Here is a 22,552-nt window from a genome sequence, read left to right as displayed (position 1 = left end):
TGCCCCAGAAGACCTAGTGTTGTTAATCTGATGTATGAATGTGTGCCAGGCAGACTGGGGGAGGCAGACAGGCTGGGAAAAAACACTTTCACTCCTGCTTTATGATCGCATCAGTACTTGTGTCAACTCTGCATGAACCAAAGGAAAACACATTGGGTATAGGAACTCCTGCCAAACATGACTGAAAATACTGAAACACTTGGTTTGCAGAGATGTGAACCCCGTGTCCTCCTCCAGAAAAACACCAATCCCAACACAAGTACCACAGCATCTCTGTGGAGCTGGAACTATGTCATAATCAGCTCCCATCTGTTCCTGGTGCCTACCTTCTCTTATTCCAGCCTGCTCGCATCCATTGGGCAAATGTGTGCTGCCAGAGCCTGACTTTGATACATACATGTGAACCCACCTGTTCACAATTTACTCAACAGAATTAGTAAAATGCCCTCCTCAATATCCTCCTTGGTTCTCTATGAGTCCCAAGTCTGTCTGCTCTTATAGAATTTCAATTCTGGATGTGCTCTGGAGCCAGCACTAACAATCTTTCAACCACATTCCTGCCTTCTGGGGTCTACAGTCTCTGTACTACACATATTTAATCCATGTCTGTGCAAAACTTCTGCCCGTAACTACATAAACTTCAGTCCTTGCTAAGACCAAAAAGCCCACACTAATGCATGGCAAAACATTCTGCTTGTATGAGTGCATTATGTTCCCAGCACCTTCATCTGGGGATTCAAATGGAAACCAAGACAGCATGAGATAAAATCCCACTATTTCTCATGGGTTGTTTTGATGAGAAATGTCTCATCGAAAGACAACAAGCAAATCTAAAGCTTCTTACAAGAGCTCAGCTGCTTTCTGCCAATCTAAAATAGACTGCATATGACCCTTTGAGCTCACCCCTTCTGACTGTACTTTCTGAGCCACTCTGCTTTACTTTCACATCTAAAGCCTTTTCATAGGATCTCAGATTCAGATGTATGAGAAACTAAGATGACTAAACCTGTTCTATTAAGATGAAAACAATCTACCCAAAGAAACAGAAGGAAAACAAAAGCCAGAGCACTCATACCGGGTTAGCTAGGCTCAGCTCTACTTTTCTCTCTCCTTCTCCTTGGAAATGCTCCAAGTGAAGTATTTGAGACTGTTTTTACGTCCTCAGATATGCTTCTGCCTTTTCAACAGAATGTGGCACGATCTCAAATGGACTGAAATTGGAATTTAAGGTTTAGAATTCAGGACGGCATTGTTCCTCTACTGGGCAGATCAGGACAGCACTTGGGAAAATTTAGGGAAAAAGCCATTGGGCAGACAACCCATGGTCTAAATCTGATACTGAGAGGGTCACACCCTTGAATATGAAGAACTTTCCTAGAGACAGATCTAGACCAAGAGTTTGTCTTCACCTATTCTTGCGAGGCATTAAGCAGTCTAGGAAACACAAAAGATGAAGTCACTTACATATTAAAGAGATTCAGCCCAATGCGGTAGAGGCGTTTCCTCATGGTGTCTGTGGAAAGCGTGGGGGACTTGCAGCTAGCTGGGTTCTCACAATGGTACCGTGGGAGGCTGAGGATCATGGCTTGCAGTGCTTCTTTGGAGGACACCTCAGAGGCTGACTTTGCTGAAGTGGAGGTGCTGCTGCTGCTCAGCTGCTCTGAGTTGTCTGCATTCTCAGATTCAGAGCCTTTGCTTTGCCCCGTCTCATTGTTAGCATCAAACTGGAGCTTCTGCACTGCCATCTGCACAGGCTCCTCATTGCTGTCCCCCATGCCATTAGTGCTAATGTTCACTTCAGTGAAAGTGTGGCTGTTCTGGAGAGCTTCTGTCTCAGGTAAGCACTCTGGGGCAGCCTGCGGTTCACTGTCTTCTCCCTCCCCTTCTCCCGGGCTTTCCTCAGACTTGGAGGCTTGAGAGAGCCCAGCCTGGGCATTGCTGCTCAGGCAGTTTGCCATGGACACCGAGGTAGACGATGAGACAGAGATATTCTTGTTGTCAATCTGGACTGTAACATCTCGAAAAGCCATCATAAGAGTGCTGCTGCTCTTAGGTAGGGTATCTGGCAGAAGCCCTTCCTCCTTCTCCTTGTCCTGCAGCTCAGCTTCTAAGTCTTGGTTTGGTTGCATTGAACTGGCACTGAAGGTCTCTCTTATCTGGTATGAGCCCCCGTCCTGCAGTGAGCACATAGTCTTCAAGCTCCAGGTGCTCAGAGCATCATCAATAGACTTGGCCAGGGACTGAACTTGTTCCGTGAAGGAGTCCTCCAGCTCAGTCAGTGCTCCACTGATTGTGGCTGGCAAAGATGGGGACCTCACCAACGGGATGCCCACAAAGTTGTACCCCTCTACTAGGGCTTTCTCAGCAGAGAAGCTCTCGGAGTTCTGGACCCGGACTTTCCTCAGAGAGATGCGGCGTGGCATGCGGCTCTCCAGCAGTGAGTTGCGGATCTTCTCAAAGTTCTTGCTGAGCTGATATTGTCGGAAAGCAGTTTGGATGGTGCAGGCTGCCCTGCGAGATACCAGGTGACCTCCGTATTTGTGCTCTAGCATTTCAATCTGAAAGACATACAAATAAGAGGTTATTTTTGCTTAATTGACTTCTGATGGCTTTACGTGACTCCAATTGCTATACTGATTAGACTATAATGACTGTCAAAAGTACTTTTAACATGGAATGAATCTTCTCCTGCATTGCTGTGCCCTCAGTATCAACAGAAGGCCTTCCTTTAGGCATGACTGGTCGAAACATCAGCATTGTGAGCTTCCTTACATCTGTATCATGCCTCCACCTACAGTGGAACCATACAAGCTGGAACCTGGAGGCAGCCCTCCTTTGCGTTTCCATTTCTGACAGCATGATTAAACAGACAATTCCAGAAAAGTGTCTTCTTGCTCTGCAATCCTTTGATAGCATTACAGAATGGCTAATGTTAGAAGGTACCTTAAAGATCATCTAGTTCTAACCTCCTGCCATAGGCAGGGTCGCCACCCAGAGGATCAGGCTGCCCAGGGCCCCATCCAACCTGGCCCTGAGTGCCTCAAGGGATGGGGCACCACAGCTTGGTCTCCCTCCTTTTTATAAGCTCCCTTTCAGTACTGGAAGCCTGCAATGAGGTCTCCCCAGAGTCTTCTCTTCTCCAGGGTGAACAAGTCCAGCTCCCTTAGCCTTTCATGGTAGGAGAGGTGCTCCAGTCCTCTGATCATCTCTGTGGTCTTCCTCTGGACCTGTTCCAACAGTACCACATCTTTCTTGCACTGGGAGCCCCAGGCCTGGACGCAGTACAAAGAACATTGATTTAGCAATGTTGAGGATTTTCCCTTTGTTCAGGGTGCTTCCAAACTCTTCCCATCCTTATTCACCTTAGGAAATATGGCAGAAGCAAGAAGAAACCATTCAGAATAAAGAAAGAAAAGTTGACTTCTAAATGCAGAAAATGCTGTTTTGGTCATAGGAACTAGCAGGATGTATCCATTTCCACAGAAGTCAGTAGAAGATGTTTGTTCTATGTCTTTTAGCAAGCTCTCTGAATCTCAAAGTGTCTCCTTTCTGGTCTCTCAGTTTTTCAGGCATTAATCAGAAGTAAAATGAAAATAGCTCAAGAAGAGAAGAGTAAGGTTTGAAAAGCAAGAAATTCTGATGTTAGACATTGAGACATGACATTAAGAAGAAGTGGCAGCAGGATTTTCTCCTTCCTGAACTGGTAATAACACACACACATGTAATACATACACACGCAGCTAAGTGGAATCCCAACAGGCTTCAAAAAAACAAGTATGTATGGTCTTCTCCATAGTCTTGTATCTGTACTTCCTAGTATTGCCCTCTCTCTTGTTCTGCTGCTTCACTAACACGCTGCAGGAAAATGTTTGCTTTCTTGGTTCCAGGGAGTAACTGAGAGCTGACAAGTGGGACAGTGTGAAGATGATGGTGAATGATGGAACTGGAGAAAAAAGGATGAACTCAAATTACTTTCACTGAGGTCTTATCTGAATGATTAACTGAACTCTACATTGTCTACACTTCATAGTGCAGAACACAGGTGTAGACTGTAGTATATACATACATGTGCACATGTGGAAAAGCCCACCAAAGGTAAAGTGCTGGGCTGGGAGCTCTGGTAAATTCAGACTTGAATTAACAGAGGATTGGCTACATAATTCATGTGGTATCCTTACACCCAGATACACACTGCTGCCCCTCAAGGTATGCCTCGCTGGCTCATTATTCACAAGGTGAAGGACTGAGCTGCCAGAAAACCTAAGGTTAAGTACAAAGACAGAGTGAGACATGAGCCCTAGCTCCCAGAGACATGTCATGTAAACTGATTCCTTCTTTTCCATTTTTTTAAAACACTATGTAAGTTGTGGATAAAACCATCAGTGAGTGAACTGGATACAAGTGAAGGTCTGGAATGATAGCTGTGAGAAGTGCAAATCACTCTAGGCATCTTTCCAATATTAACTCCCCTGGTTGCAGGGCATGATTATAAGATTTTGGGAGATGACAGGAAGAGACAAATAGTGTAAGTCCAATCATTCTGCTCCTGCACTGGTATCCTGGCTGCTGGAGTATGAATTGAAGGCCTTGCCCTCCCATTGCCACCCCATCACTCCAGGCAGCAATAAGTCTAGGTACCCTGCTGCAATAGATGAAAGGCTGCCATTTCTTGGAGAGAGCAGAGAGATAATGTCCTTTCATGTTCTCCTCCATGAAAATGAAGAAGGGCTCCTCTGCCTTGAGCTTGTTTTTTGTTTGTCTTGCTACTGAATTCACATCTACCCAAAGCAAGTATCAAAGCTCAGCACTAGCAAATTCTAACAATTTACTTAGCAATAGGGTCAGTAGGGACAGCTGGCTGAGAGCTCTGCTTATCCCTAATTTAAAAAATGTTGGCCTATTATTTGCCTGCCTGCCCTTCCTGAACAGATCTATAGAACTGGTGCTAAAAATCAACTACACAAGGATCATGGATTCAGGTTCGTTTACTACAAGATGTATCAGTAATTTTTTGGATAGGAGTTCATTTAATGTGACAAGAAAGAGGAATACAGGGACAAGAAGATATTCTTGGTAGTCAGTAGAAGGATTTGCTATGTTCTCTGACTTTATTTCCTAAGTGACCATCTTAAATCCCACCATCAACTCAGCACTCCTGCCACATCTCTTCAAAGCTTGGTTCTTTGTCTCCAGGAGGAAGCCTCATGTAGATAAATGCAAATCAAACCCATAACCTGCACACACCCAATCCAGACAGTTACTGCTGAGAGCTGACCATGAGCACTTCATATAACCATCTGGTTAATCAAAATGTATAGCTAATTGTGTTGAGAGGGAAAGGGGAACAAATGGGAGAGACAGACACAGCTATCTGAGGAACAGAATAATAGTAAGATACAAAATAAAGCAGAAGCAAGAGCCTTTAATTACCTGAGGTTTCCAGGGAGGTGACAGCCATTCTGAAAATGTGAAATTCATATGCTCTGATCTTATTAGAGGCTAGGACAAGATGTCACAGCTGATCTGAAGTAAAAGGCCATTTTCTGTCATGCAAGGACAGTTCCCAAAAAGGCAGACTTTAATAACTATTAAGGAGAGAGATCCTTCTAAAAATCCGAAGGAATGATGCAAACTGTCAGTACCTTGACAAAACAATCATAAGATTTTTGCAGTCCATTATCTCAGCCCTCTCAAAGGACTAAGGCATGACAGAGCAGAACAACATGTTCAGTGAGAGGAGTCCCAACATAGTCTGCTCTCCAGTTGTACTAGGGGCTCAAGGGCAGGTTCAAGTGGTCATACAGTCCTTATCAGCAAGGGGCATCTATCTTACAGTGTTCTGCAGATGGCATAACAAGGGCCCAGAGACGTGAGATGACTAAGCATGTCTAAAAGATATTTGAGATGGCAGGCAAAGCCAGAACCAGCATAAAGCACTGCCCTGCCCTCCCCACTGGAGTGGGTCTTAGTCTCTCTCCCTTTGATGCAGCCCAACCATTTATGGTTTACTGATGTCTGAGACATTCAAATTTGCTACCAGGGCAAGCAAACTGACATTCCAGAGGAATTAAGGATTTCACACAGCTCTTGGTCTGTTTTCTTCCTCTCAAAAAGGAAGAAAGGGCATCCATTAGCACACCCCAGCAGTCACAGGTAATGGAGATGTATGTCTGGCTTGCTGAAGGAACCTTCCCTGCCCATTTGAGAGGCCAGCCATGATTGGCCACCTCTCACTCCTAATAAACCCTATGAATCACAAGTAATTGCCTACTTAAAGATATTCTTCTCTGGGGAATTATCTGACAGCCAGAGCCAAAGAAGGGAAAAGCAAGAGAAGGGTAAGGGGGATTTCAAAGTATAATTAGCTTAATACATTTCTGGGCCTCGATATGAAAACTCAGTTTGAGCAATTTAGGCCTTGTGGCTGAATTACAAATGGTTGGGAAATATCCATGGCCATGAGAGATTGCACATGAAGGGAGCTTTAATAAGGTCAGCCTAAGGCAAGCTGAAGTGTCAGGACTGGATATGGCAGAAGAGTTGAGGTATATACCCCATGCTCTTGTTTTCCAGAGATGTAAAAGCAGAAGTCTGCCAGGATACTCTCAGTTGTCACTAGTTTTCCAACCAGGTAGCCACTGAGAATGGCTACATGCCACCATGTTAGCAAGAAGAGAATCAGTCTTAGAGACAGAATCTGAGTAGCTCGAGTAAAAGTATGCATTGTGAATAACAACAGTAATACAGAACACATACGTTCTCTATCATCCCTTCTTAACACCTCTTCCTCCCACCAAACTCTCACAATGAAATGACATTGCTACAAAGGCCATGTGTTAATGGGATGTTTTCCTTCTTACATGAGACATCTGTCAGAACTTCTGCACAGAAAGCTCTCTGTGATCTCCATTTTCCCTACTGTCCTGCAGAGCATAAACTTAGGGGAACTTACCAACCCTCTAGCTTAATGCTGAGGGGCAAGGACTGGTAGATGACCTGTACTTCCAAGCCATACAGAGGAAGCTTTATGCTGCCCTCCTTCTTCAGCAGCGCTCAGTCCCCTCTCCAAAGCAAAATGTGAGTTCAACTGCACTGTGAGTCTAAAAATGCATTCTTCCACTTGTTTGTAATACATATTAGTAGAACTTACACTAAGAAAATTTGTGCTATCACTAGGGAACTACTGGAAAAGTGCTGTGACAGGTAATGTACTCTTTATTCCCATTCAAGAGAATAACTGAACAAGTAGGTTGATGGGAAACCTATGAAGCTATTTACTACACAGTGTAATACAGAGTGTAAGACTGTAGATTCCTCTCCATGGAAATCTCTCCTTCCAGAGCAAGAAGTAGTTCACTGAAGACATCCATCAGGCCTGGAGAAGCACACATATTTTAATCCCCCTCTGCTGTGAGAAAAATGGTTCTACCTATGAGACAGGCAAGGTTCCTGCAAGGTCAGTACTGCAAGGCACCAGAATTTAATGAACAAGCAGCTAACATGTTTCTCTGTCTCACATGCACCCAGGGCAGGTCTGGCCTCTGCTGCAACAACAGTGGTGGGACAAAATGACCTTAAAGCTAAAATAACACAGGACAGACACTCCCCAGAACAAAAGCAGAGCAACTCTAGGACATACAGGAGGTTAAGCCCATATATAGCAGCCAAGATCTGGCCCACCCTGAGGATATGTCACATCATTTTGTAAAGCCAGTTAATTAGTCTCTTGTTTCTTTTCCTGGTGTGAAGCAAGAATTCTGGACATGCAGTATTTAAGAAAGAAAAAGAAAAAGAAAAAGGCTTCTTTTCTGCTCATGAATTTAGTGGGCCATTGATCTGAAATGCCTGTATGGGACAGCAGCAATGCCTTGAGGGAAGTGGCAGAGAGATGTACCAGAAACAGCTATTTCTTCAGTGGGAACCTCATTAGCTGAGACCCTTCATCTGCAATAACATAGCTCCCACTGAATTCTCCCATTGAATGCAATATGGACAGTATCAGTAGCCCCTGTTTGTCCTGTCCATCTCACATCCTGCAGGGTCTGTATATTAGACAGCCTCCGGTTGAGCTGCCAATCCAGGGAAAAGTCAGAAAAGATTCTTTAGGTTTTTGCTTTGCACAACAGCTCTCCTAGGCTGTAAACTGCAGAGACACGGGGTGGTGAGGGCACATTCCATCTCACTGCCTTTGAGTGAAGAGGCCAGCTGCTATTAGCCCCTGTCCCACTACCGCTGTTTGAGAGCCCCATTGGGAAACGCAAATAAAGATGGGTAGACTGTGTTATGGAGCAAGTCTGTAGTCTCAGGCACAGGAGGAAAGGCTTGAAACTTCCAGAACTGAATCACTGTCTCAGTCTAGTAAACCTGCCTGCCTCTTCAGCATGCTGAAGGCAACGATGGCGACAATATGCTAACACAGTGGTAGACACTGTGCAGGACACCTCCTGAATAAACCTCACCGACCCTGTGAGCTCATTCTGTGAAGAGACTAACATGAAAGTGCACATGGGGCCTGTCCAGGTTGATCCAAGAAGGCAGGATGGCTCTTGGAGACCTCTCCCATGAGGGAGGCTTTTTGTGACAATCATTTGCAGGGAAGCCTACAGGGACTCTGTGCTTTTGTGCAGGCAGTGTCTCTGGATGCCTCACTCCTCGGCTGCCTAAAATCCCTCTCTAAACCTACAGTAGCACCTGAGTGCCATTTTGGAACACAGAACACAGGCAGTGAAGAGTAGAGCAGGCTTGGGTGAAAGACCATTGCAGTCAGAGGTGGGGAAGTTACTTCCTCCATCAGCCCCACGCAGCCAAAGTGCCAGGCTGGGTGAAAGCTCTAAGCAAACAGAAGGCTGAAGTATTTGCAGAAACACGGGCACACCACAGTGTGAACGCAGCCCCTCCCACCCCATCCCCTTCTCCCACAGCCTGAGGAGGAAGCCTCTGTACCTGTTTATTCTTTAGGTCAAGGGAGAGCTCATAATCGGAGGCAGCTGCATGGGAACACGAGGCCGTCCCTTTGCTGCGCTGCACTCTCACTGGGGAGCCCGTGTGGTGGAGGCTCGCCTTCTGCACCAGAGGGGAACACCCCGCTGCCTGCTCTTCTTGGAGCTCCTCATGCTGGGCTTTTAGCGTCTGGGTGTCGGACCTGCCTTCCTGGCCACTCTGTCTGCCGGCCTCCTTCGGATCCTCCGTTTCACACCCGGCTTTCTTGCTTGTGGAACCGCTGGGATCATCACTGTGAACAAAACGCAACGTTTCTCTTTTTTATTTGTTTTTATTATTATTATTGTTATTATTTGTATCGTTTATGATTACGCTTACTATTGTTCGCTATGCTCTTTCACTGACCTGCATTTTAAATGTTGAGGGAGCACGGGCTGTAAAGGCTGTCACTGGGGATGGAGCATCCCACAGTCTCACCTGCTTCAGAGCCTGGTTCCCAAGGATCCAAACTTTCCCCTGGTTTTTATATGAGCATGTGGGAAATGATGTAAGGACAGATGAATGCTGCAGATTTTCCAAAGAAACAGCGTAAGAGTATGGAGTGCTGAGACTATAAAGATACAGCAGAGCCAGCCAGACAGACCTGAGGTTCCTGACTCTTCAAAGCAACTCTGCAACACACCCAAACAGGCTACAGGACTTCCATAAAATAAGTCATTTCTTTCTGACCCATAGGACAGTGCTGTACCACTGAGGGCTTGAATAGAAAGCAAAACACTCTTCTCCTGTCAGCCACAGCAGTGATTGTATGAAACCGGGGCTCGACAACTGTGAACTCTAAGGGAGTTGATGTGTTGCATTGAACAGGGTGGGATTCACGTACATCTAATCCATTGAAGTGCTGAGGAAGTCTGCTGCTAACCTCCCTTGCCAAATGTTTTCTGAAATCATCCAATTTCAAACAAGACTTTGAGGGACTGCTTGAACTATGGGAGTGTTTGCTGCCACATCCTTCCAGATGAATAACTTAGGATTTCCCAGAGAGTCCACTGAGTCCAGTCTGCATGGACTCACCTCTGCTGCATAGTTTACACCGGATTCAGCTCCACTCCTTTCCAAGGGATGAGTATTTAGCTGATGGCAGCATCGAGTTTGGAAATAACTGCCACAGAACCAGTGCATTTAATTCAATTGAAGTCAAAGCTGTGTACCGTCTCCCGCATTTAAACACCACTACATTCTTTAATTCACTTCTAAACAGTATTTCTTTTTCTTGGATTTGCTCCATGTATGATCAGTTCTGCTGTTATCTAGTCATCCAATTATTTTACGACTGGTTTTGATGTCAGAACAAAATCAGGGAAATAGTTGCAAATACGATTTTCTGTAGTGCCCAAACTACTTCCAAGCATTTTAGACTCATTTTCAAAAGTGCTGAGAACTCTTAAGAGCTCAGGTATTCTAAGTAGACCTGGGTTCTCCATCTGCTGAGCACAGGATGACTTTTAAATACTTTCTAGTACTTTGAAATGAAATTTGTTATCTCCAATAGCATTTTAACAATTAAATTTAGACATATTTCTATAGTTTCTGAATGGACTCTAAATGATGAGTCAAGCACAATGCCACAACTTCAGAACTAAGAAAGTAGAGTTTAAAGGTAGAAAGCTTCTACTTTCATTCACATGTATGTAGTCAGCAGATTTTAAAAATAAATTTAAAGAAATCAATGTCTTGCATTAATTCTGTGTAACCAACCAACTTTATTAAAAAAACATTAAAATGACATAGTCTGCATTCATCAATCAGGAAATACCTTCATTTAAATGAGGCATAGAACTACATGTAAACTAAATCCCAGTTTTTAACTCTTTCTGTTTTATGTCTCTCCACATTCCAGGAAAGATTAACAGACTTTTCCTTTATGGCTTTCACTGTGTCACTTTCTTTGGAAGCCTCTGTTCTCCCCTTTCTCATTTTAACCAGTGGCATAGATATGTTTTTATCCTCAGCTAAAGGGATGACCAGGTAATCACAGATTTGATCATGTTTTCTTTGCAGTGCATGACAAAAAATTCACTGCTATTTCAGTGGGAACTGGACTGTGTCCTACAAAGCAATTTCGGCTAGAGTCACAAGCTCTGATTCAGTGAGCCATATATCCCAAATTGCTTTGCTGAGTCAAGGCCACAATGCAGAATGCGCTGCCCTTAGGGCAAGTCAAAGCCTGAGGCAGTGAGCTAAACAGCTAGCAGAATTATCTGGGAGCATGAATGGACTATAAATGCCAGCAAACACTCAGTGACATGATGATTCTCTAGACACTCACATATTTAGATATTAGGAGGCAGTTTTTCACACAGAGGGTGGTGATGCGCTGGAACAGGTTGCCCAAGGAGGTTATGGATGCCCCATCCCTGGAGGCATTCAAGGCCAGGCTGGATGTGGCTCTGGGCAGCCTGGTCTGGTGGTTGGCGACCCTGCACATAGTGGGGGGTTGAAACTGGATGATCATTGTGGTCCTTCTCAACCCAGGCCGTTCGCTGATTCTATGATTTGCTTAACCATATTTTTTGAGTGCCTCCACTGACTACCATAAAATGGCTTATGGTAAAATGTGAAGTGTGTGCATAAGATTTTGCAGCATTCAGGCCCATTGCTGTGTGAAATTGTATGTCACCTCTAGTGTAATTGCTTTGTGAGGCTTTTTCTCACCTTTAGTGCATGCTACCCACTTGGTTTTCTGTTGCACACAGTTTAGAGTGTGAGTAACATGTATAGAAATTGGATATCCTGTGTGCATAGCTAACACAGAAGGAAAAAAAGAAACAATAGGCTTTATAGAGTCAGAATAATCTGGGCTGGAAGAGAAGTTGGGAAGTCTCTGATCCACTCTCAAAGCAGGGCCATTTTCAAAGACAGGTGTGATCAGAAAACCTCTTTACCCTCGTTAGACTTCCCAGGTATTCTTCATGACAGTGAAGGGCCCTAAGATTGCAACCACTAAGTGCACACATTCAGTTACAAGCCCGTGAGAAGCACTACCAACCTCAGTGTTCCCACTTACAGTACATAACTGAAGCCCCTAAAGACACTTTGCTAGGATGAAAGTATAAACTAACCACACGTACACATATAACCTTGTCTTCCTCTTCCGTGCATGCTCTAGTGAATACACTCATACAGAATGTATTACACTTATGCGTGGAATTTTCTGAGGGTCAAAACTCGGTCAAACCAAAATCAGATTCCACTGAAGCACTCAAAGGCATTTTTCAGCTAGATATTTTTGAGCTAAATATAAACTTTTTAACCCCCTGCTGGTTTGTCTGTTGCACTGTTCAGAAAGCAACAGCAAACACTCGTGCTGAATTGGGAATAGTGTCTGCATATTTTTTTGTGGGGGAAAAAAAAATGGCTCAACTGTTTTTACTTAGTGGGAAAAAGATATAAAATACCAAAATACCAGACAATTCTACATTACCTTCAGACAAGAGACTATTTCATCCTGATCTGAGAAAAATCAGTGACGTATAAGCAATAGTTTGTTTAGTCACCAGAATGCCAGCACTGTAGCCTTATGGATCCTCTTACTGCCCTTTATTCTTCCTGAGTTTACACCCACCTTTAGTCTGTTTCTGCAGAAATGCCCTGGGAAGCCTATTCACTGTTGTCCCCTAGCAGCAATAGATGAAGTTTCCACACTGCTAAAGATCCAGACTAATGCTGCAGTGAAATACAAACTAAAATGATCTTATATTTTCCCACTGTCCTGCATGACACAGTTGATTTGCATTGGCAGAGCAGTTTTGTTAATAAGTGAAGGCTCATGGGCTATTATCATAGTAACAAGAAGAAAAAGAAGAAACAAAACAAAACCAAAAGAAAAGAGAAAAATAAAGTAGAGGAGGACACTACAGTATGGTAGGTCTCTGGAAAAAAGTGCTATTCGTAAATTACCAGGATCCCTTGCCCAGTGGGAAATCAAACACTCTGGCTGTGATGAAGGGGAGGAACAGAGCTTTTGCACATTGTTTCTTAGATTAGTAAACTTTTCTAACCACTTGTAAAAATTAAAAGTTCCCCACAGAGTCTAAGATGTGAATCCGAATGCCCTGGCCAACTCCAACTATGTTAATGTAGTTCTGTATCCACCATCACTCCTGCAGGTTCAACTGTAATTGGTATTCTTTATTCTTGGTGTTTTAAAGTATCACATACTGTTGTCTTTCACATTTTTTGCAATTACTCTTTTATGATAGATGAAGCAATTTTCTGCTCACAATGCAGTCAGGTAGGCAAGGTTTGTAATGCCTTTGGATTGTTTGATCTGAAGTGCTTATATTACTGTAAATCACTTGCAATCACATAAAAGTGGAAGACTAAAAAAACAGCTGTTCTGTTCTTTCTAGATGTTCCTGTACGACTTTTCTGACCCATAACAACTATCTTAGTTATTATTGCAAATAGATTTCACTGACAAGAAATCTTCCCTCCTTTTGCACTGCAGACTTGTCTAGTGCTGCTGCAATTAGAAACCAGTTTGTTGACAAAGATGGCGACTACAGACAATCCAATTCAGGTCTTAAATGAAATGCAGTAGCTAGTCTAGCATAAGGCGTATACCAAGACAAGGGTATCGGGGTTCTGGGCTGATTCTTAGTGTTTGTTTCAAGAAAGCAGGATGGTGAAAAAGCTCTGAGACAGTTCAACTGTCTTCAACGGACAGCTCAATATTTTTATCAATGTCTAGAGCATGTAAATGAGATTTCTGGGATTTAACTTCTACATACAAACTTCTAAGGAAGGTTTTCCACAAGAAATACACTGTGGAAAGAATGTAGAAAGATATTAGATGTAAAATCAGTGATACCAGCCCGAATCGATGATAACAGACTATTAAGCCAGAGGGGTCCACCAGCCCATTTCTAGTTGTATCAGCTCCCCATGTCTGTATAGAGCTTTGTATTGTTCTCTGCCCTGGGAGAGATCTGTCTGCTTTTCAGTTCTCAGAGATTGGGAAAGCACAAAGATACACTTCCTTGTATTCTCCTCACCATCTCCTTGCTGTGAGAAACATTTCCAGCTTGGTAAGGATCTGCACATAGATCAGGAGCTGAACTATGGTCATTCACTGGGTCCTATCTGTCAAATTTAAACATTCCTGTACTTTAGAAAGAATATGCAACCTGTTGTCCCCATATGTTTCAAGACAATTTTAAGCTAGGCCCGCAAGCAGGAACACAGAAGCTGGATCATTCAAATGTTACATTCCATTGCCCTTGCTGACAAGTACAAGAATCAGTTCACAGTAATTTTCAGAGCTCTCAGAAAGGTATTTACAGGGTAGCTGAGTGACTGAACGTGACTGTGGGGCCAGGAGAACTACTCTTCTCAAGGACAGCAAGGTTACACTTGTAAGAAACTAAATCTGAATTTTTCACTAACCGCTCCACAGCTACACAGCTCCCCTGTGGTGAAGGCACAAAAGGCATCTCTTTGCTCCTGCTGTCCTACAAGAAGAAACATTGCAGATACATAAGAGTAATAACAGAATAACAAAAAAAGCAGCATCTCTCCTGAACTTGCATAGAGACATAAGAAACCAGTCACCCAAGAAGGGGATGCTCAGGTGCCCTGTTGGCAGGTACAGCAGTGATGAAAAAACATCCAGTTAATTGGATAGGAGGAAGTTATGGCTGTGAGGTTTTAGGAAAGTACTACAGAGGCTGATCTCACCTCTCTGTGTCTCTCTGGGAGAAGACCACATTTTGGTTTCATATATATCACTTACCAAACACGTTCATCATGGTAGCCAAGGTTGTTGCACAGGATTGTACCCTTTAACTGAGGCAAAGACTACACAGACTACTTGCAAAGGACTGCAAAAAATTTATGAATCTGTGCCACAGAGATTTTAACAATGATCAGTTGGTTATTGCATATATGCTGCTCTAAATTGCTGCAAATCATTAGTATTATCATGACCTGAGAGCTATAAAAGACTTCAAACTTTCAGAGATGTCAGAATAAAAACCCTTAGATAGTACCATATGGAGAATTAGAAAAAGAGGTCACTAGCAAAGGCCAAGAAAGTAGAGTCCAGACCTCAAGTCCGCAAGAATATTTCCTCACTTTGTCTTAAGACATACCAGTGTCTTCCCTGTCCTCTTTCCTCTCCCTGCTCAGGAGAAAAAAATAAAATAAAATAAAAAATCAACTGCTGAGTTAGCGGGGTCCAAAGTGCCTTTTCAGTTTATTTCATTTCAGTGTTCCCTGAGGATACCCGTAACATATGGTGAATGAGTTGATCAGAATTCAATGAAAAATGGCTGAGACAGGCTTGATAATATATTACAGGATCTTTTCAAGGTTCAGAGATTTCTGACATGCTGGGTGCCTGAGTGCAGAAGAATTGCTTCTGATTTGCTTTTAAGTTCAGGTTTTAGGGTGACTTGGAGGCAATGCTCTTAGGGAGCATGCTGAAAATGATGGAAGGCAGAAGTGTCTCCTGCCAGAGAGGCAGGGAACTTGGAACTTGATCTTGGCAAATCATCCACTGCCAGCCGAGCTGCAGCTTTCTCAGTCTCCCTCAGCAGAGGCCAAAATAGGAACAAGATTCCGATTTTGTCTACATTCACGTAACACCTTGCAAAGCAGTGGCAACAAGCCATCTTCTCACACTAGTCTTGCCCGAGAGGAATTAATAATGATTAACCAAGCTCATTACCCATCCCAGAATATATTACTTCTTTAATAAAAAGTCTGGCACACACACCTGTAAAAGGGATTTTACAGTACCTTACAGTTGATATACTGGAAGTGAATTAAATTCAACATTCTTTCGCACAGGCTGAAAAAGACAAAGTATTTTTAACACTGTTTAAAGTGGTTTTAGTGAGATGTATATCAAGCAGATGGAAAATGTAATAATACTAAAAAATATCTCCAAATCCCACAGGGTCCAATGTGCCAAAATCAGAGCTTCCATTTCAGATTCGGCAATTAAAAATGATACCTATGTACTGTGTAAGTCTCACATTATTATGTTGTTTTGTCTGTTGCTGCAGTACTGTAGCAGCTAAACTTTTCTGATGCATTTCCTGTTGTGCAAACATGGTTTTGCAGGTATCCATCTGAGCTGGCTGCCTGTCTGAGGGCCAGGATCTCAATAGCTAATTTCAGCAACTTGAAGTCTGGCATCTCTGTTTTTTTCATGGAGGCAGACAGGTTCCTGCAGAGGATGACTTGGAACAGCAAAGGTTGCTACAACTGAATGAGAAGTGTATGGTGCAAGACTGGCCATGCTTTTCACTCAGTTTTTGCTTCTAGCTCCTTTGCCTGTCTGACTGACACCTCAAAATGACACTTGGTCCACTTCTGCTCCCTTCCCAGACATGCCTCCTATTTCACCAGCCGCCAGAATACTCAGCCAGCAAAGCACAGCCCCTTTTTCTCAGCTGCCCTCTAGACCCTGGGCCATGGTTGCAGAGCTGTCTCTGCAGGTTGGACTGGGAGGAGGAACTACAGCCTGCCACTGCAGAGGGGTTACTTGTCTCTGCCTCAAACAGGGCACCTGTGCTTATCACTGAGGTGTGAAAAGCACAAGTGGACAGTGAAGCACAGGAGCCCCCTGTCCTGCATGGTTTAATTACTTTTACTTTAACCTTAGACCTCTCTTTCCCCTGCAATGTTTAGTAAACACGACCTTTTAGAGGAGGAAAAAACAGATGGCATCCTGCATTAGTGTAACTGCCCGCTCAGCACCCCGGGAAAGAGAAACTTGGCTTCTCAGCAGCAGTCTTTCTGCCACTTCGACTCAGATCTCTTGGCTCCTCATCCCTAAGGCAGGTTTAAACATCACTGAATTCGCTGACAAAAGCCTGCCGGTGCAATCATGCAGAAGATAGAATTTTACTGCTAAAACGAGATGAATTCAGGGCTGGGAGACAGCAGAGCCTCTACAAGGGAGGCAACCTTGCATATCCCCTCAGCCAATTCCTCTCCTATTTCAGCTACCTGAGATCTGGGTCAGGGACACAATTCTTGGGATTTATAGACCTGGGCAAGGGCTTCTGTGGTCTTGTTTTTCCACCTGTTGTTGCAGATAGTGGGTTGGAATGAATCTCTGGGTTCCTTTCTAAGGGAATGGAGACATTGATTGTTGAAGGCAGTGAGGAAGCTACTTCACAAGAAGACCTTTGTGTAACTCAGGCATGTTTTGCAAGTGTTCTCAAATACATCAGCTATTTTTTTCTCTTGTGGTCACTGCTGCAATAGAAGGCTGTTGTTTGTGTGAGACCAAAGAGGAGGAAGCCCAGACTTCCTCAACATAGAGAGTAACAGACTCAGATCACCATCCTAAATATAATCAAAATACCATTCATTGGCCTTAAGAAAGCAGATTTGATCCAGTGTGTTAACTCCCCCAGTAAGTTCAGATCTAGGGTTTTGGGTTGGCCTATGGCTGAAGACCAAGATAGAAAAAGCATGGTTAGCATTCCTCCCTCCCTTCTCCCATCCAGTGGCTATCATCACAGCCTTGTGCAGTAGGCCCAAAAATCCACTTTTCCGAATTCTAACCTGCTTTCTCACCGCTCCCTTCACATCCTGATCCACTCCATGCAACTTCTCTTTCTTGAGGCCTTATTCCCCTTCCTATCTTTTTGCACTCTTATTTGGAAAACAGTATCTTAGCAACTTGCTCATTCGGTCATACAAGTTCAGGTTCCTTCAGGGCCACTTCAGGTTTTCCTCCTTTTGAGGAATGAAAATGTTTCCCATCCCTATACTTTATACTCAGACATGAATCTTTTTGGACAAGATGACTAAGAAAAACAGGACTTTGTCTTGCCACATCCAGTGCTATTGTGTTGTTGAGCAGAACTGTGGCTGGTATTGAATTCCATTGCATCAGTGAACTCAGACCCTTCATAAGTCAATGGAGGATCTACCTTTAAAAATACAATATATTTTTAAGATAGCTCATAACAATCTTATTAGATCCAGATGTGCTGTAACAGCACAGCAGTAGTTTGCACAGTTCAACTCTTCACCATCCATTTTTTTGCATCTTGATCTACCACCCTCACATTAGTGTATTGTAAGAAAATACAGGCATCTGTTATATTCTGCAGTCACACTCGAAGAGATGTGCAGAAGAGTAAATGTTCAGAAATGTGTACATAAAGAAACCTACTCCCATCTTCCCTCTTTTCCCAAAAACTGAGATAAGAGAGATGGCAGTCTACTCAGACAGACAGGCAATAATAACATCAGCACAACCTGTTTACGTGAAAGCTGCAACATACCAGTTTGTGATATAAGAAGCTTACACATAGTTCTTGTCACCAGGCACATGGAGTTCCCTTAGTATGATGACACAAAATATATATGGAGAGAACTAAATTACTGAGAAAAGAGCATTAGAAATTGCTAGAGCACACTTCCAATCTGTGTGTCCAGAATTAAGTTCCTCAGTCTAGAATTTACAGTCTAATTTACAGTCATGCAAAATGGCCTTTAATTTACACCTCACCTCAGTGACAGCTCTGAAGACCACGACCACTGGTATGGACTAAATAACCCATATGTCATCTTAGTGATGTCTTCAAATACCTGGGAGATAAGGTTGTAGTTTCACACGAAGTGGGACTTAAATCTATAAAATTAAGCCAGTATTAAATAGCACTTCTACTTCGTCTTAAATTTGTATTGGCAGTTCCTAAGAAAGGGCAAAATCTTGCTGTCTTACACTCTAATGCTGTCATCCTCATTACCTCCATTAGACATCTTAGGAACTTCCCTCTAAACATGAGTAATAGAATCATAGAACGGCTTAACTTGGAAGGGATCTCCTTTCTGTCTCTCTCCTCATTTTCCCATCTGCACTAACTTTGCATTTAGCCAGTACAATGGCAGGTTACCTGCAGAGCAATGAAAAGAGTTGTGTGGAAGGCTTTAGGAAATGGGCTAAGCATTTTCATTACTGGAATATCTATGGGTGAGAATCAGCAAGTTCCTCTCTACCTCAAGTACCTCAAGTTCTGCTACTTGCCACTTTTATCCCATCCTCTGCTCTTTTGACCTCATTAGCATCATTCAATAGCACTGCATTTCACGTTTTAGATCCAATTCAGCTTCTACATCCACAAGCTCAAAATGGAGATGGGATTTTGGCACCCAAAGGTCACTTGGTCTGAATTCCTGTTTATGTCTTGATTTTTTACAGTATGATCTTTTCTCACAGAAGAAGGAGGTGGAACTCAGCACTTCTGCAGTCTTCTGAACAGGCAGGATGACAGTCCCAAAAAATCTGCCATCTTTTTTTTACTCCTTCTCCTTCAGCTATCTAGCTATCTACAGAACCCAAAGAAAGAGGCTTTAGCAGTGGTACAATGTGTTCCTCTTCAGCATCTCAGACTTCTCAGTTCTTCCTTAAGAATCTGAAAGCTTGCCAGGCAGAAGAAAGAACATGGAAGCATGGGCATGTGTTTCCAACAGGAAAACATAGAACTTGCCCATAGAGCTGGTCAGAAGATCAACCTGCATAGGAGTGAGTAAGTATTGCAGAATACAAAAAAAAAAAAAACAAAAAAAAAAAAACAAAAACAAAAAAAAACAACCCAGGCCTTTGGATTGACACCACACTGCAAGAAACTGTGATAAACGGCCAGAGCCTCATTGCTGTCACTGCCAAAGAATGTTGGCATGAACAGGAATATTTCTGATTTATCTCCTGTTCCTATGTTCTTGTTCCTTTCTGTTTCTTCTTTCATTTATCTTATTTTTTAACTTCCTGCTTTTTCTGCTACCTTCTTTTCTGTCATTCTCTTTCTCTGTGTAGCATGTATACCATCATTTTTCCTTTCAGTAGCTCTACTTTCTTTCTTGGGCTGAATCTGTCTTCCTTTCTTCTTTCAGTGGCTCTTTTTTTTTCCATCCCTTTGCCAAATTCTCTGCCTTGTGAGCCATGAAGAAATGCATGGACAGAGGGTCTATAGAAACCACCTGCTGAGTTCAACAGAACACACCTCAGTGCACAGAAGATCTGTAATTTTAGGAGTGGGGATAGGATCTTGACTGATGCAGATCAGGTCAGTTGATACCAGTAGGGGATTACAGTGAATGGCGTTAGCTCCAATGCAGTCCATCTGCTATTACTTTATCAACCGTCTGTGACCATTTTTCAGCGCTAGACGCAGGACTATTTCCAAAGCAGTTATTGCCTCTTCTCAAGCAGCTCTGTGGTGTTACCAAACCAAAAGCACAGGATACAGAAGCTGTTAATGTTGCATTCCACTGGTACTGAGAAGTTGTCATGTTATGGACAGAGAATTCTTTGCAATACAGGGAGGGGGGAAGATAATGTTTATCTGCAAGTCATGAGTTCATCACCTAGAATTAAGGCAATAAATTATTCTAAATAGCTATTGTGAGGTTTGGCTATGATCAACTCTATTTACTGACATTACCATTCTTTGTGGCCCAGAAAATGGGAACTGCTGTCTCATGTGGGAGAAGAGTGCTTGATTGCAAGTCTAGGGCAGGATCCATGGAGGCAACAGAAGCAAAAGGGATGAAGAAAGGATTGGAAGGACACGTGGCCACTCAATGGCTGGACACAGCCTCAGCCCTCAGTAAAAGTGTCTGAAAGTTGTTTTTGCAGTTTCTGAAGATGATTTTTCGGACTGATTTCATTTGACCTCTTTCTCCTGCCATCTGCTTTAAGAAAGGTGTTCACAGAGGTCAGACAAAGAAACCAATGTGATAGGAACACTCCAACTGCTGTAAGAGATTTTTTTGAAGAGCCCACCTAGTCCTCATTGTACCTCCTCACCTTTGTGTTCTCCATATTTGCCTGAAAGTGGTTGCATCAGCAGTTTGAGACAAGAAGCAGAGAAATGCCTGTGTGGAAGATAGTGTGAAAATGTTCAGTCCTGGTAGATCTCCTTCACAGAACCAAGGCACTGCATCTGAAACTCACCTCTTGTGAGTTTCAGAAAAAGCCATTCCTTCTAGGCCATGTAGCAGAATTGCCAACTATATTTTCCTGCAAGAGATTCCCAAGCTTGTTGGTAACTGTAATGTTAGGGATGTTCTCTGAAACATTTCTTGCTTATAATTGTATGTTCATACTTTTCCTAAATCTACATGCACTAACTACCTTTGTGGTTCTGGAACTAGGTTTCTGCAAAGCAATTAATGCTGCTGGTCATGCTTGTATAAAACACCCCTAAAAGCTTAGAGAGAGTTCTAGTCTGGGTCTAGATATTACTTCTGACCCACGTGTCTGTGTTAGACTGAAATCAAAATTCAGGCAACTGATCCTGGGGAATATTTATGTGAACTTTGCTGACCCAGCCCTGCCTGCAGCATCTCCACAAACTCCAATTGTAATATCTTGAACGGAGGATTATTAAGTCTACAGGGAGGAAAGAATAAGAAGTAGATGAGCTGTTAAGAAGCAGAAAAAAATCCTCTCTTCATGCCTGTGACCTCAATAAGGAAAAGAAATGAGAAAAGAAGCACAAACCGGATGTGCTAACAAAGCAGAAATGTTGCTCAAACTCCTCCTGTGTATTTTCCAAAACAGTGCTGTGGAGATCTTCAGCTGGAAAGAAAGTCAAATGAAGAGGAGCTTTGCATATAAAGTCTCTTGTCTTCAGAACAGACAAGGAACAGTCCATGGGCATGGAGGCTTGCTTTACGCTGGCATGTGCAGGTGCTGTAAGCCTGACCTGGAGTGTTCCCTATTAAGAGTCAGAGAAGAATTCAGCCTCCACAATCCACTAATTCTGTGAGCTTCCACTTGACACTGCAAGCTGGGGGGCAATTACTCAGAGTTATTGCGCTGTTTTGTGTGATAGGTGATAAATTTTATTTGATACAAACTAGAATCATTATCACGCTTCACACCTGGGCCACAGCCACTGAGTACTTCTGAGATGAGATGAAGCACTGACCTCCAGGCTATACACCTAATAACTTGCCTGCAAACCTAAGCCAGAAAGGCTCATTTCCCATTTCGTGAACTGGATTTGCTTTTTTTCTGTCAGACAAGGTCAGTCTTTCACAGGTTCAGACACAATGTTGTGCAGCTCAGCTGTTTTCCTGTAATGCTTTAAGAGTGCTGGATATTGGTGGAAAATTATCATTCCCCAATGGATTATTTTTTCCCCCACAATGCTGTGGTGGTATTCCAAAAGGAGAATTAACTTGGAGAGCAGTTCAATTCCCATAAAATTAATGGCCCTCAGTTTTAAGGGTTACTGCAGTCACAAACTGAACACAATGTGGCTTTCTCAAGTGGATCTGACTGGTAGTGCATTTAGCACAGGCTACAGCAGAGGGGAGATACAGAGAGATGTGATGTGATGCCGTGACTTGTGCGTGTGGATAACATTCATGTCAGTGCCTTCTAGAAATACTTCATAGGATACTGAACAAATGCATGTTCTGTCTCTGAACAGTGAGTTCAGGTAAAGACATATGAAGAGTCATAGACAACAGATGCCCAGAAGTAAAACAAATCAGATTTTGTTTATAACCATGTGTTTTTTTAAGGTGTAGCTTACTGTGGTGCAGCTCAGAATGCTGTGAGGAAAGAATT

General features: G+C 43.1%; 1 protein-coding gene across 1 annotated transcript in view; it reads right to left on the bottom strand.

Annotated features, from left to right (window-relative positions):
* IQSEC3 (IQ motif and Sec7 domain ArfGEF 3) overlaps positions 1–8,999 on the bottom strand; it is a 32,934-nt gene extending 23,935 nt beyond the window's left edge. Inside the window, exons 1-2 of the mRNA XM_042890127.1 lie at positions 8,944–8,999; positions 1,465–2,558 (exon numbers count right to left, since the gene is read on the bottom strand). Of these exons, the coding sequence (XP_042746061.1) occupies positions 1,465–2,552 (1,088 nt within the window). The 5' untranslated portion in view covers positions 2,553–2,558; positions 8,944–8,999. The remainder of the gene's footprint in view (positions 1–1,464; positions 2,559–8,943) is intronic.
* Positions 9,000–22,552: the final 13,553 nt, after the last annotated feature.

This window comes from Lagopus leucura, unplaced genomic scaffold (assembly GCF_019238085.1).
Source record: "Lagopus leucura isolate 7727_CA_CO unplaced genomic scaffold, USGS_WTPT01 Super-Scaffold_100159, whole genome shotgun sequence".
In the NCBI taxonomy this organism is placed as follows: Eukaryota; Metazoa; Chordata; class Aves; order Galliformes; family Phasianidae; genus Lagopus; species Lagopus leucura.
Note: the sequence above shows the minus strand (reverse complement) of the source record. Positions and strands in the feature narration are given on the sequence as shown.